Below are 17,230 nucleotides of genomic sequence, written 5' to 3'. Positions count from 1 at the left end.
TTAGCGATGCTACATGTTAGTGCTAACAAGACAAGGTTCACGCTTGAGGAATGATTAGCGATGCTACCTGCTAGCTTCAGCAAGACAACGTTCACACTTGAGAAACGACTAGGGATGCTACCTGTTAGCGTTAGCAAGACAAGGTTCACACCTGAAGAACGCTTAGCGATGCTACATATTAACGTTATCAAGACAAGGTTGACACCTGAGGAAGGATTAGTGATGCTACCTGCTAGTGTTAGCAAGACAAGGTTCACACCTGAGGAAGGTCATGGCGCACTCGGTGGCCACAGCCTTGGCCAGTAGAGTTTTTCCGGTGCCCGGCGGACCGTAGAGGAGAATTCCGGTCCGGTTGAGGTTGAGGGAGGAGAGCTCCGGACGTAGTAGAGGAAGTTGGACGGTGTCCAAGATGTCCTTCTTGACCTGCTGGAGGCCGCCCACGTCTTCCCAGCGCACTTCAGGAATCTGTGGACAGGAGAGTCAGCAGAGTCCAGGGAGCGGGGTCCAGGGACTGACCTTGGGGGCGCCCACGGCGTCAGAGCGCACATCCTGCAAGGTGCGCAGGGCCGAGAGGACGTCCTGCTTTTGGATGGTCACGCCACTGAAGCACAAGTCCTCTTCCCGCCGCCCTGGACTACAGGAGATACGTGAAGGAGGACAGCAGGAGAGGCACTGGACCTGATGATCAGGAGGTCTCACCAGGCGAGGACAAGTCGCCTGCAGGCCGCTCTGCCCGCCTCCGCCAGCAGGGCGCTCAAGTCCCCAAGAGTCCAGCCCTGCGGACACGTTTGTTGGAGTGCTGTTTGAAGTCAGAAAGATGTGGTGACCTACAGCGGTGACTTGGGCCACTCTCTCCAGGCTGACATCCCTGGCCAGACCCAGGTCCTGGCTTAGTGAGCTAAGCATGGACACACGCTGCGCCTCACTGGGGGTCTCCATGGCCACCTGCTGGACAAAGGCCGCCATGACGCCTGCAGACAACTCCTCCTGTCTCACCACTGTGGCCACCACTGACACTCTGGAGAGAGAGAGAGACACACACACACACACACACACACACACACACACACACACACACACACACACACACACACACACACACACACACACACACACACACACACACACACACACACACACACACACACACACACACACACCTGACCTCTTAGCACAACCCTTCTAAAGAAGTGTATCTCCAACATTCATCTTATATACAAGCTATGCAAATATACAAAAGTTAAACTTAATTGGTTCTTAATTTGTATTATTTACTTCAGGTTAATACACTATGTCTATATATATATATATATATATATATATATATATATATATATATATATATATATATATACATATATGTCTATATATATATATATATATATATATATATATATATATATATGTGTGTATATATATAAGTATATATATACATATGTATATACTGTATTTCCTTGAATTACAGCCGGGGCGCAAATTATTTTAAAACCTCCTCTCACTCCGGCACTTACCAAAGGCATGCAGTAAAAATTTGAGTGTGACGTAAGGATACCATCATGAAAAGCACATTTAATTAAAAAAAACGTTAATATGGTTATTATTTTCCGCACCGAAGGCTTGGAATAACCTACTATCTAATATTCAACTTACAACCCGTGTTACATTAAATGAGTTTAAAGCTTCTGTGGAAGGATTGCAGTCTACCTTGTGTGCATGCACATGTGTCATATGATCAAGTTTTAATGTTGTAAATGTGATGTTTTATGTGTTGTTTACTGTTTTAATGTAACCATGCTGCTGCCCTCTTGGCCATGTCTCCCTTGGAAAATAGATCTTTGATCTCAATGGGACTTTACCTGGTTAAATAAAGGCTAAATAAAAAATAAATGAAAAATGGTCTTACCTTTACTTATAAATGAAATCCATGCCAGCTCCTTCTGATCAAAAGCATCAATAAATTGTTTATAAAAGTATTCCTTATCTTTCTTCAGTTGTATAAGTCTCTCTGTCTCGATGGAGATCTTCCTTTATTACCTCCTGCTTCCACTGAAAGTCCAGTTTAGAAAACTGCTATCAGTTAGCTCGGGTGCGATCGACGACAGAATTACAACTCCCCCTCCCGTTCTGCTCCATGGGTGATCTCTTTATCCCACCGCTGCCACCATGAATGTTACTGTGTAAATAATACACTGGGTATTTAGAACTGGAACATGCCTTATTTCAGCCCGGTTGTTTACATAGCCAGCAAAGGTCGGCCGTGCACCCGCCGCGTCATATCCGTCCAGCACAATCCCGTCACTCATTTCACTTCTTCTGCAGCCGAGTATTCGCAAGAAGGATCACTAGCGCCCTCTACCACCAGGAGGCGGGAGTCATTTAATGACTCATATTTAACAGACGCAGCTACAGTATTGTGACGATATCAAGCCGTCGTCTTGCGGGTTCCCAGGACCACCAAGGAAGGACATGGCTTGAGCCGTTTGACTTTATTTTTCAATAAAACCTCAGTCCAGGTCGCTCTTCTGCTCCTCCTCTTGGGCAGGGCACACTGCCTGTCTGTCGGACTGTCGGCTCCACAGGTATATTAATAAAACATAACTGCTTACTGTTCTCTTTAGCATACCGGTATTCAATAGCTTGGACCTTAAATCCTACTGAATAGCTCTAAATCTTCTTCCCTTTGTGCGATTTCAAATGATTGAAATCAGCCTCCTCCATTTTGAAAATGATGACAGGGGAAGTGTCACTCGTGACGTCACGACTTTGACCCGGCGGTAATACCAAGCATGCGCTAATTATAATGCGAAGCGAGTTTGACGTGGCAGTAATTCAAGGCAGGCGCATACTAATATATATATATATATATATATATATATATACTGTATATACTGTCACTGAAATTCAAGTATTTCCTTTATATGTACGTATAAAATAAAATAAACACTTTAATTTCAGTGAAGTCAACTATATATATATATATATATATATATATATATATATATATATATATATATATATACGTACATATAAAGGAAATACTTGAATTTCCTATATATATATACATATATACATATATATACTATATATATATATATATATATATATATATACGTACATATAAAGGAAATACTTGAATTTCCTATATATATATATATATATATATATATATAGTTGACTTCACTGAAATTAAAGTGTTTATTTTATTTTATACATACATATAAAGGAAATACTTGAATTTCAGTGACAAATTAATAAACACACACGACGAATAAAAACACAAATGACAAATAAACACACACATGACAAATAAATGAACACACACGAGAGATAAAAACGCACGACAAATAAACACACAAATGACAAATAAACACCCATTCATTCTTTGGGGTCGCGGGGGGCGCTGGTGCCTATCTCAGCTACAATCGGGTGGAAGGCGTTGTACATCCTGGACAAGTCGCCACCTCATCGCAGAGCCAACACAGATAGACACACAACATTCACACACTAGGGACCATTTAGTGTTGCCAATCAACCTATCCCCAGGTGATTGTCTTTGGAGGTGGGAGGGGCCTATCCCCAGGTATATGTCTTTGGAGGTGGGAGGGGCCTATCCCCAGGTGCATGTCTTTGGAGGTGGGAGGGGCCTATCCCCAGATGCATATCTTTGGAGGTGGGAGGGGCCTATCCCCAGGTGCATGTCTTTAGAGGTGGGAGGGGCCTATCCCCAGATGCATGTCTTTGGAGGTGGGAGGGGCCTATCCCCAGGTGCATGACTTTGGAGGTGGGAGGGGCCTATCCCCAGGTGCATGTCTTTGGAGGTGGGAGGAAGCCGGAGTAGAATCCACATAGTCACGGGGAGAACATGCAAACTCCACACAGAAATATCCCCAGCTCCGGATTAAACCCAGGACTATTTAGGACCTTCGTATTGTGAGGCAGACGAACTAACCCCTGAACCACCGTGCTGCCCACAGAATAAACACATAAATGACAAATAACAACACACATTACAAATAAACACACACACTACAAATAACACATACACACATGACAAATAAACACACACACACACACACGACAAAAAAACACACACACACACAAACGACAAATAAAACACACACACAACAAATAAACACACACATACACATATAACAAATAAACACACACATGACAAATAAAACACACACACATGACAAATAAACACACACGCATGACAAATAAACACAAACACATGACAAACAAACACACACACACACACACACACATGAATGACAAATAAACAGAGTTAAGTGAAGAAGTTCAGGAGCAGTTACCCGTGGGCGGTGCTCTTCAGCATGCGGAGCAGTGCCGCCTGCACCCGGCCGTCCTGGAGGGCGCCCCTTCCAGGCGGCAGGAGGAGGTGCAGGTTCCTGAGCAGGAGGACGCAGGGCCGCACGCCTTCTGCCCGCTGGAAGAGCGACATCAGTTTGACCTCCAGGGCAGCGGGGGTGTCGCTGCACACACTCACACAGTCCACCTGCATGAAGGTCACACGCCATTAGTGCACGGCCAGCGGCCACCTGGGCCAGCTGAGACAGCGGTCTAAATCTTGCCTTAAGCAGGTGGAGGTGGAGCCTGGAGGTCGCCGCGCTGACCGCCCTCACTTTACCACTTCCTGCCGGGCCGTGCAGAAGGAGCGTGCAGGCCGGCAGAGCACTGCAGCAAACACATCACATGACCCCGCCTCCTCACACATCAGTAACTCCGCCTCCTCACACATCACATGACCCCGCCTCCTCATACACGTTGCGTGACCCAACCCTCTCACACATCACGTGACCCCGCCTCCTCAAACATCAGTAACTCCACCTCCTCACACATCACATGGCCCCGCCTCCTCACACACATCGCGTGACCCCACCCTCTCACGCATCACGTGACCCCGCCTCGTCAAACATCAGTAACTCCACCTCGTCACACATCACATGGCCCCGCCTCCTCACACACATCGCGTGACCCCACCCTCTCACACATCACGTGACCCCGCCTCCTCAAACATCAGTAACTCCACCTCCTCACACATCACATGACCCCGCCTCCTCACACACGTTGCGTGACCCCACCCTCTCACACATCACGTGACCCCACCTCCTCACACATCACATGACCCCGCCTCCTCATACACGTTGCGTGACCCCACCCTCTCACACATCACGTGACCCCGCCTCCTCACACATCAGTAAATCCACCCTCCTCCTCACACATCACATTACCCCGCCTCCTCAAACATCAGTAACTCCACCTCCTCACACATCGCATGACCCCGCCTCCTCACACACGTCGCGTGACCCCCACCCTCTCACACATCACGTGACCCCGCCTCCTCAAACATCAGTAACTCCACCTCCTCACACATCCCATGGCCCCGCCTCCTCACACACGTCGCGTGACCCCACCCTCTCACACATCACGTGACCCCGCCTCCTCAAACATCAGTAACTCCACCTCCTCACACATCACATGGCCCCGCCTCCTCACACACGTCGCGTGACCCCACCCTCTCACACATCACGTGACCCCGCCTCCTCAAACATCAGTAACTCCACCTCCTCATACATCAAATGACCCCGCCTCCTCACACACGTCGCGTGACCCCTCCCTCTCACACATCACGTGACCCCGCCTCCTCAAACATCAGTAACTCCACCTCCTCACACATCACATGGCCCCGCCTCCTCACACACGTCGCGTGACCCTACCCTCTCAAACATCACGTGACCCCGCCTCCTCATACACGTCGCGTGACCCCACCCTCTTACACATCACGTGACCCCGCCTCCTCACACTTCAGTAACTCCACCGCCTCACACATCACATGGCCCCGCCTCCTCACACAGGTCGCGTGACCCCACCCTCTCACACATCACGTGACCCCGCCTCCTCAAACACCAGTAACTCCACCTCCTCACACATCACATGACCACACTCTCTCATGTGACCCAACCTCCTAACACATGACAGCTGGTGACGCCGCCTCCTCACACATGACACCAGGTGACCCCACCTCCTTACACATCACAGCCATACCTCCTCAAACCACATTACCCCGCCTCCTCACACATGACACCAGGTGACCCCGCCTCCTTACACATCACAATCATACTTCCTCACACCACATGACCCTGCCTCTTCGCACATGACACCAGGTGACCCCACCTCCTTACACATCACATCCATACCTCCTCACACCACATTACCCCGCCTCCTCACACATGACACCAGGTGACCCCACCTCCTTACACATCACATCCATACCTCCTCACACCACATTACCCCGCCTCCTCACACATGACACCAGGTGACCCCGCCTCCTCACACATGACACCAGGTGACCCCGCCTCCTTACACATCACAATCATACTTCCTCACACCACATGACCCCGCCTCTTCGCACATGACACCAGGTGACCCCGCCTCTTCACACATGACATCAGGTGACCCCGCTTCCTCACACATGACACCTGGTGACGCCGCCTCCTCACACATGACACCTGGTGACCCCACCTCCTTACACATCACATCCATACCTCCTCAAACCACATTACCCCGCCTCCTCACACATGACACCAGGTGACCCCGCCTCCTTACACATCACAATCATACTTCCTCACACCACATGACCCTGCCTCCTCACACATGACACCAGGTGACCCCACCTCCTTACACATCACATCCATACCTCCTCACACCACATTACCCCGCCTCCTCACACATGACACCAGGTGACCCCGCCTCCTCACACATGACACCAGGTGACCCCGCCTCCTTACACATCACAATCATACTTCCTCACACCACATGACCCCGCCTCTTCGCACATGACACCAGGTGACCCCGCCTCTTCACACATGACATCAGGTGACCCCGCTTCCTCACACATGACACCTGGTGACGCCGCCTCCTCACACATGACACCTGGTGACCCCACCTCCTTACACATCACATCCATACCTCCTCACACCACATGACCCAGCCTCCTCACACATGACACCAAGTGACCCCGCCTCCTTACACATGACATCAGGTGACCCCGCCTCCTCACACATGACATCAGGTGACGCCGCCTCCTCACACATGACACCAGGTGACCCCACCTCCTTACACATCACATCCATATGTCCTCAAACCACATGACCCCGCCTCCTCACACATGACATCAGGTGACCCCGCCTCTTCACACATGACATCAGGTGACGCCGCCTCCTCACACATGACACCAGGTGACGCCGCCTCCTCACACATGACACCAGGTGACGCCGCCTCCTCACACATGACATCAGGTGACCCCGCCTCTTCACACATGACACCAGGTGACCCCGCCTCCTCACACATGACACCAGGTGACGCCGCCTCCTCACACATGACATCAGGTGACACCGCCTCCTCACACATGACACAAGGTGACCCCGCCTCCTCACACATGACACCAGGTGACCCCACCTCCTCACACACCATATCCATAAGTCCTCACACCACATGACCCCGCCTCTTCACACATGACACCAGGTTACGCCACCTCCTCACACATGACATCAGGTGACCCCACCTCCTTACACATCACATCCATACGTCCTCAGACCACATGACCCCGCCGCTTCACACATGACACCAGGTGACCCCACCTCCTTACACATCACATCCATACATCCTCACACCACATGACCCCACCTCTTCACACATGACACCAGGTGACGCCGCCTCCTCACATATGACACCAGGTGACCCCGCCTCCTCACACATGACACCAGGTGACCTCGCCTCTCCACACATGACACCAGGTGACCCCACCTCCTTACACATCACATCCATACGTCCTCAGACCACATGACCCCGCCGCTTCACACATGACACCAGGTGACCCCACCTCCTTACACATCACATCCATACATCCTCACACCACATGACCCCACCTCTTCACACATGACACCAGGTGACGCCGCCTCCTCACACATGACATCAGGTGACCCCGCCTCCTCACACATGACACCAGGTGACCCCGCCTCCTTACACATCACAATCATACTTCCTCACACCACATGACCCCGCCTCTTCGCACATGACACCAGGTGACCCCGCCTCTTCACACATGACATCAGGTGACCCCGCTTCCTCACACATGACACCTGGTGACGCCGCCTCCTCACACATGACACCAGGTGACCCCACCTCCTTACACATCACATCCATACCTCCTCACACCACATGACCCAGCCTCCTCACACATGACACCAAGTGACCCCGCCTCCTCACACATGACATCGGGTGACCCCGCCTCCTCACACATGACATCAGGTGACCCCGCCTCCTGAAACATGACACCAGGTGACCCCACCTCCTTACACATCACATCCATACGTCCTCAAACCACATGACCCCGCCTCCTCACACATGACATCAGGTGACCCCGCCTCTTCACACATGACATCAGGTGATGCCGCCTCCTCACACATGACACCAGGTGACCCCGCCTCCTCACACATGACACCAGGTGACGCCGCCTCCTCACACATGACATCAGGTGACCCCGCCTCCTCACACATGACATCAGGTGACCCCGCCTCCTCACACATGACATCAGGTGACGCCGCCTCCTCACACATGACACCAGGTGACCTCGCCTCTTCACACATGACACCAGGTGACCCCACCTCCTTACACATCACATCCATACGTCCTCAGACCACATGACCCCGCCGCTTCACACATGACACCAGGTGACCCCACCTCCTTACACATCACATCCATACGTCCTCACACCACATGACCCCACCTCTTCACACATGACACCAGGTGACGCCGCCTCCTCACACATGACATCAGGTGACCCCGCCTCCTCACACATGACATCAGGTGACCCCGCCTCCTGAAACATGACACCAGGTGACCCCAGCTCCTTACACATCACATCCATACATCCTCACACCACATGACCCCGCCTCCTCACACATGACATCAGGTGACCCCGCCTCCTCACACATGACACCAGGTGACCCCGCTTCCTCACACATGACACCCAGTGACCCCGCCTCCTTACACATGACATCAGGTGACCCCGCCTCCTCACACATGACACCAGGTGACCCCGCCTCCTCACACATGACACCAGGTGACACCGCCTCTTCACACATGACATAAGGTGACGCCGCCTCCTCACACATGACATCAGGTGACACCGCCTCCTCACACATGACACAAGGTGACCCCGCCTCCTCACACATGACACCAGGTGACCCCACCTCCTCACACACCATATCCATAAGTCCTCACACCACATGACCCCGCCTCTTCACACATGACACCAGGTTACGCCACCTCCTCACACATGACATCAGGTGACCCCGCCTCCTCACACATGACATCAGGTGACGCCGCCTCCTCACACATGACACCAGGTGACCCCGCCTCTTCACACATGACATCAGGTGACGCCGCCTCCTCACACATGAAATCAGGTGACCCCGCCTCTTCACACATGACATCAGGTGACGCCGCCTCCTCACACATGACATCAGGTGACCCCGCCTCCTCACACATGACATCAGGTGACGCCGCCTCCTCACACATGACACCAGGTGACCCCGCCTCTTCACACATGACATCAGGTGACGCCGCCTCCTCACATATGAAATTCAGGTGACCCCGCCTCTTCACACATGACATCAGGTGACGCCGCCTCCTCACACATGACATCAGGTGACCCCGCCTTATCACACATGACACCAGGTGACCCCACCTCCTTACACATCACATCCATACGTCCTCAGACCACATGACCCCGCCTCTTCACACATGACATCAGGTGACGCCGCCTTCTCACATATGACATCAGGTGACCCCGCCTCCTCACACATGACATCCGGTGATCCCACCTCCTCACACATGGCACCAGGTGACCCTGCCTCTTCCCACATGACATCATGTGACCCCGCCTCCTCACACATGACATCAGGTGACCCCGCCTCCTTATACATCACATCCATACGTCCTCACACCACATGACCTCGCCTCCTCACACATGACACCAGGTGACCCCGCCTCTTCACACATGACATCAGGTGACCCCGCCTCCTCACACATGACACCAGGTGACCCCACCTCCTTACACATCACATCCATACGTCCTCACACCACATGACCCCGCCTCCTCACACATGACATCAGGTGACCCCGCCTCCTCACACATGACATCAGGTGACCCCACTTCCTCACACATGACACCAGGAGACCCCGCCTCTTCACACATGACATCAGGTGACGCCGTCTCCTCACACATGACACCACATGACCCCACCTCCTCACACATGACTTCAGGTGGCCCCGCCTCTTCACACATGACATCAGGTGACCCCACCTCCTCACACATGACACCAGGAGACCCTGCCTCCTTACACATCACATTCATACCTCCTCACACACCACATGACCACACCTTCTCACACACCACATGACCCCGCCTCCTCACACACCACATGACCCCACTTCCTTACACATCACATGACCCCGCCTCCTCACACACCACATGACCCCGCCTCCTCACACACCACATGACCCCACCTTCTCACACAACACACCACCCCGCCTCCTCACACTCCACATGACCCCGCCTTCTCACACACCACATGACCCCGCCTCCTCACACATCGCATGACCCCACCCCCTCACACATCACATGACCCCGTGACAATACCAGGATACGTACCTGTGGCGGTGGGGCAGGAGCACGCGGGTGATGGCGTCCAGCGTCTGGTCCAAGCCCGCAGGACAAGGAGCGCTCCACGGCACCATGCTGTTGAGCGGTGGGCCCTGCAGCCAATTCAGATGTCAGATGTCAAAGCTACCATGGACTTGAGTGACTTGAGAGGTGAAAGGTCACCATGAAAAGGGAGGTGTGCGCTCGGTCAGCCAGGTAAGCTCCTCCCATTTGCTCTCTCTCAGTAGGACACACCTTCTGCACCTTGAAGAACACCGCAGGGCACCTGAGCCAGTTCAAAGGTCAGCATGTAGAGGTTACCAGGGCAACAGGGCAGGTCAACAAAAGGGTGTCTGACCTGAGCGAGCTAGGGTCCAGCCGGTCCGGACACGGAACAACCAGGACATCTCCGAGCGAGACCAGTCTGCGGCAGGAGAATTCATGACATTAGCATTTTGACTCCACCCACCTACCCCAACTTCCTGTCAGCTGACCTGCTGATGCTAAAGTGTTCCGCCAGCAGGTCGTCATAGCAACACGGCGGCCCAGAGAGCGGCGACGCCACCGGCCGGACGTGTAGCTCGCTGGCAAATGGCGGCCGGGCCGAGCGACAGGGAGAATTGGAAGGACCGCCGCCATCTTGTGGTCGCCGCCACCTCTGAGACAGAGCATACTGAATGAGGTGAAATAGGTCACATGTCTACGTGCTGCCGTCTGCCTCCACCACACCAGGGGGCGTTGTGGTCACTGCAGCTCCTTCACCACAATGCTACCTGCTAATGATGCTTGCTAATGCCAAAGCTCCATCCATCTTCCACCGCTTGTCTTTTATGGGGTCGCGGGGGATGCTGGAGACTATCCCAGCTGCACATGGGTGGAAGGCGGCGTACACCCTGGACAAGGAAGGCGGAGTACACCCTGGACAAGTCACCACCCCATCACAGATAGACAACATTCACACACTAGGGACCAGTTAGTGTTGCCAATAAACCTATCCCCAGGTGCATGTCTTTGGATGTGGGAGTGGCCTATCTCCGGGTGCATGTCTTTGGAGGTGGGAGGGGCCTCTCCCCAGGTGCTTTATTTTTGGAGGTGGGAGGAAGTAGAAGATCCCAGAGGGAACCCACGCAGTCACAGGAACAACATACAAACTCCAAAGATCCCGAGCCCAGGATCTTTGTATTGTGAGTAGGGCTGGGCGAGATATGGAATATACTGGATATATGGCGGGTTTGTCTCTGTGCGATATAGAAAATGACTACATGGTGATATTGGAGTATACATTCTCACACAGTTGCTTTTAGCTGCTGGCATTACACTACAGGCTCTTCTCACTCTTTCCTGTCTCTCCTTCTCACAGAGACATAAAATAAGCGCACCTTCTTACATACGTCACATGCTGTCGCGCGTGCAACGTCATACCCCTCACAGAGCATAGCGGTAGCGGCATAATAACATTACCTGGGATGCTAGTGGACCGGTGCGAGTGGTAATATGAGAGAAGGTGCGAATCTGGTAACAAATGAAGGAATAATTAATTCCAAGAAAACCAGCAGGGAGTCCATCATCTGGCGGTGGTTTGGCTTTAAGCGGGAAGATGTTGAACGGACAACAAAAATATGTCTAGTATGCGGCAAAAGTGTTGCTACAAAAAGTAACAGCACTGCTAATTTGTAGCATCATTTGAAAGTCACCTGCTAGAGAATGAAGAGTGCTTGAAACTCCACATGTCAACATCTACGGCCGGTGCCACACCCACAAAATGCCCAAGCAACCATTGATTGATTGAAACTTTTATTAGTAGATAGTACAGTTCAGTACATGTTCCGTACAATTGACCACCGAATGGTAACACCCCAATAAGTTCTTCAACTTGTTTAAGTCGGGCTCCACGTTAATCAATTCGTGGTAAACATCAACACCGTATGAAAAAAATAGTCAACAACAGAAGGAGATAACATCTGCAGGAACCTACCACACAGCGAAGGACATACACTATTTGATTTTCCTATTATGCAGCCCATTTTTATTTGCCACTTATTGAAACATCTTGTGTGACATCATGCACAAAAGTGCACTTTATTTGTTTTTAACTATTGTAGTGGCATTCTGTACAAAAAGTGAACTTTAATTTAGTGTTTTAAAGTGCAATCATAGCTTGTTTTCAAATGTCTCTGACAGTCTTGCACTTTCTGTTTTAGAAATGACATGAATGTTTGTGCCACTGCTTAATAACTGTTTTATAAATACACTTTTAGTTGTGATTGCAGCATATATGAATGCAGTATGAAGAAGAATGTTTGAATATAGACACATAGAATAATCATACTGCCGTGATTATATGCATCAAGTGTTCATTCAAGGCTAAGACAAAATATCCACATATATATGCTGTATGGTCACATGGCTTAAACATATCCAGATATTAATAAAAGGCCATATCGCCCAGCCCTACTTGTGAGGCACACTTACTAACCCGTTTCACCGTACTGCCCCTAATATTGTATACCAGGGGTCTACACACGCACACACACTATATATATATATATATCTATATATACATATAGATATATATATACACATATATAAACATATATATATACACATATATATATATATATACATACATACATACATACACATATACACATATATATATATATATATATATAAACATATATATATATACACATATATATATATATACACATATATATATATATATATATATACATATACATATATACATATACATATATATATATATATATATATATATATATATATATATATATAGTGGTGACCTCTCCAGGGTGTACGCCGCCTTCAGCCCGAATGCAGCTGAGATAGGCTTCAGCACCCCCCGCCACCCCAAAAGGGACAATCGGTAGAAAATGGATGGATGGATGGATGGATGGATGGAGTTACATGCTCCAGCTACCTGCTAAGAGTTGTCATGTGATAAGAGCTGCATTGAAGTAATGGTGTGTGTGTGTGTGTGTGTGTGTGTGTGTGTGTGTATGAGTGTACCTTCAATGTGAGGCTGCAGCAGCTCACAGTCTGCTCTTCTCCTGCAGTCAGATTAAACCAAAAGGTTTCCGAGATGACAGCGTCCTGATGGTCACCTGACGTGTCTCTGGCGTCCTGATGGTCACCTGACGTGTCTCTGGCGTCCTGATGGTCACCTGACGTATCTCTGGCGTCCTGATGGTCACCTGCCGTGTCTCTGGCGTCCTGATGGTCACCTGCCGTGTCTCTGGCGTCCTGATGGTCACCTGCCGTGTCTCTGACGTCCTGATGGTCACCTGCCGTGTGTCTGGCGTCCTGATGGTCACCTGGCGTGTCTCTGGCGTCCAGTGTCGTCACGACCGCCGCACGCCACCTGTCGGGTCGGCCCGCTAAGCACAGCCTGACCCACTCTCCATCAAACAGTCCTAACTTGATCAGCACACGTCTGCTGACAAACAAGCCGGCGTCCAAGTCGCCAGGGCGACCTTTGTACGCCTGCAGCCATCGCCCGCCATCCCTCACGCTGGCGTCCAGCCGCCACTCCTGCTCCAAAGGGACGCCGCGGGTCCCGGAGTTGTCCAGGAGTGACCCGCCCCCTCCCAGGCTCGCTGCATCGTGAGCAAAGCCTGAGGCGCACAGCTGGAGAATCCTGGGGGGCGGGGCCTTGTAAAGGGGCGGGTCCCACCAATCCCGACAGTCCACCAGAACCACGGAGGTGTCGGCGGTGATGCGACCTTGTGTGACTGGACTGCAGGCCAACACCAGCAGCTCCACCTAGTACATGGTACACCGTACAGTACGACTACATCATCATGTAGTACACATACTAAAGTACTATTACATCATCATGTAGTACACATACTAGAGTACTACTACATCATCATGTGGTACAAATATTAACGTACTACTATGACTACATAATGTAGTACACATACTGAAGTACTACTACATTATGTAGTACACATACTGCAGTACTACTACTACTACTACTATTACATGATGTAGTGCACATACTAACATACTACTACATGATGTAGTACACATACTAAAGTACTACTACATGGTGTAGTATATATACTAAAGTACTACTATATTATGTAGTACAAATTCTGCAGTACTACTACATGATGTAGTGCACATACTAACATACTACTACTACTAGATGATGTAGTACACATTCTAAAGTACTACTACATGATGTAATACATATATACTAAAGTACTACTATATTATGTAGTACACATACTGCAGTACTACTACATGATGTACTGCACATACTAACGTACTACATGATATAGTACACATACCAAAGTACTACTACATGATGTAGTATATATACTAAAGTACTACTATATTATGTAGTACACATACTGCAGTACTACTACATTATGTAGTACACATACTAAAGTACTACCACATTGCGAGATACACATACTAAAGTACTACTAAATGATGTAGTACACAACCTGCAGGACTACTATATTTAATACACATTAGGGATGCACCGAATAATCGGTAACCGAATATATTCAGCCAAATATGGCAAAAAAAGCCACATTCGGCCTACGGTGGAATGAGTTAAAAGCAAGGCTGAATAGTGGCGTGTGACGCAATGACGCAATTTTTTGACGCGGTGACGCAATCAACCAACGTGCAGTGACGCGGTGACGTTGTAACCCGGCGCCTTCGGAAAAATGTCAGCAGTGTGGAGATATTTTAAAGTGTCGGAAAGTGACAAAAGTATTGTAGTTTGCAAAGAATGTTCAGCCAAAGTGTCTGGAGGAGGTGCCTCAGCAAAGACCTTCAGCACTACTGCAGCAGCTGAAAGGAGAGCTGGTCACAGCACGAGAACGTCCACCCCGTCCGTGGCCGACGTCTTTCAGAGGGCCAAAAAGTTTGCGACTGACAGTGCCAAAGCAAACGGAATTACAAAGAAGGTAATGGAGTTTATGAATTGGACTTATTAAAGCCACTTGGAGACAGTGAAGTGACGCACAGAGAGAAAAAGAACGCGCACCACAGAGGCAGCGTGCATCCTCACTCTCTGGGATGTTTGAAGAAATCCTCCAGGAAAACGACTCAGATTCCAGGCAGACGAGTACGAGTGCAACTGCTCAACAGCTGGACTGTTACCTGTCAGAAGTCCTCATCCCCAGGAGTGACAATCCTCTAACATATTGGAGGACCAATCCAGACCGCTTTCCCGACTTAGCACAGATGGCATGCAGGTAATAACACTTTTACAGCACTTTTCAAAACGTAACTACAAAGTGGTTTACAGCGTTTTTTAAATTTGGTTTGTCTTTTAAAGTGGTTTACACTTGTGAAAACAAAATATATATTTAATTAATGAAATATAAAACAACATAGGAATACTACAATAAAGTGTTTTTATAACAATAAGCTGATGGGAAAGGGATTGGTTTATTTTCTGTGTTATTTCTTTTTATTGCTTGATAATAATGAAGTGAACCTACAATGTTGTTTCCATTCCAAGGTACTTGTCTGCTCCACGCACCAGCACAGACAGTGAGAGGCAGTTTATGTCCTTGATGAGAGGAGGAACAGACTGACATGTGACAAAGCAGAGAACCTACTGTTCATAAAGAACCTGCCACTGTTCCTGAAGGAATAGGCTAAGTAGACTTATGCCAAAAGGACAATAGTTCATTTGTTATTTGCACTTAGGTTTTTTCAATGCACTTCAATGCATGTTTTTGTTGGAATGTCTACAGCAGGGGTCAGCATAGGTTCAATCATGGGCCAGATTTCTTAACCTTTTTTGGGGGGCTTGACATACAGGCACAGTTGGTGATGTTTTTGTCTGACATCTAAGGCAAATTAAAATTGTTTTATACATAGTTAGTTTCCTTTTTTTTATTCTGAAGCTGAAGTCCTGTTATTGACAAATCTGTTCTGGCCTGGGATATGTTCTGTACCTGTATAAGTGTATAAGGTTACAAGCACACACTTATTGAGATTTAGTGGGGCCTCTGTTTACATCATTAGCCTGTTGTGTAGGCTACCTGTATAAGTGTATGAGGTTACAAGCACAGACTTATTGAGATTTACTTGAGCCTTCTGTTTACATTATTAGCCTGTTGTGTAGGCTACCTGTATAAGTGTATGAGGTTACAAGCACACACTTATTGAGATTTACTTGAGCCTTCTGTTTACATTATTAGCATATCTACTGTGGCTAAGCAAAATTTTGCCAAGAGGACAATAATTCATTTGTTGTGGGTTTATCCACTTTAATGCACTTTATTTTTTTTTGGAATGAATGTTTTGTTTGAAGGCCTAATATAAATGAAAAACGTTGTGCTTTTTTTGAAAAGCAAAGGCTACTGGAATATTAAAAAAATGTCAATATTCAATAAAAATGTACTTTATTTGAAAAACATGTCTAGAAATGTATTCTAGGCTATTTATGCAATATAAAAATAATTGTGAAAAACTGCATTCATTATTCGGTATTGGGCCTTTGGCCAA

At 49.0% G+C, this 17,230-nt stretch overlaps 1 protein-coding gene across 2 annotated transcripts in view; it reads right to left on the bottom strand.

Annotated features, from left to right (window-relative positions):
• pex6 (peroxisomal biogenesis factor 6) overlaps positions 1–17,230 on the bottom strand; it is a 28,253-nt gene that overhangs the window by 9,326 nt on the left and 1,697 nt on the right. For both annotated transcript variants that reach the window (XM_061880766.1, XM_061880765.1), the window contains exons 2-12: positions 13,760–14,512; positions 11,224–11,387; positions 11,088–11,153; positions 10,913–11,015; positions 10,739–10,842; positions 4,593–4,695; positions 4,314–4,516; positions 832–1,018; positions 700–776; positions 517–634; positions 260–465 (exon numbers count right to left, since the gene is read on the bottom strand). In XM_061880766.1, the coding sequence (XP_061736750.1) occupies positions 260–465; positions 517–634; positions 700–776; positions 832–1,018; positions 4,314–4,516; positions 4,593–4,695; positions 10,739–10,842; positions 10,913–11,015; positions 11,088–11,153; positions 11,224–11,387; positions 13,760–14,512 (2,084 nt within the window). The remainder of the gene's footprint in view (positions 1–259; positions 466–516; positions 635–699; positions 777–831; positions 1,019–4,313; positions 4,517–4,592; positions 4,696–10,738; positions 10,843–10,912; positions 11,016–11,087; positions 11,154–11,223; positions 11,388–13,759; positions 14,513–17,230) is intronic.

This window comes from Nerophis ophidion, linkage group LG20 (assembly GCF_033978795.1).
Source record: "Nerophis ophidion isolate RoL-2023_Sa linkage group LG20, RoL_Noph_v1.0, whole genome shotgun sequence".
Lineage (NCBI taxonomy): Eukaryota > Metazoa > Chordata > Actinopteri > Syngnathiformes > Syngnathidae > Nerophis > Nerophis ophidion.
This window is presented reverse-complemented; position numbering and strand designations above follow the sequence as displayed.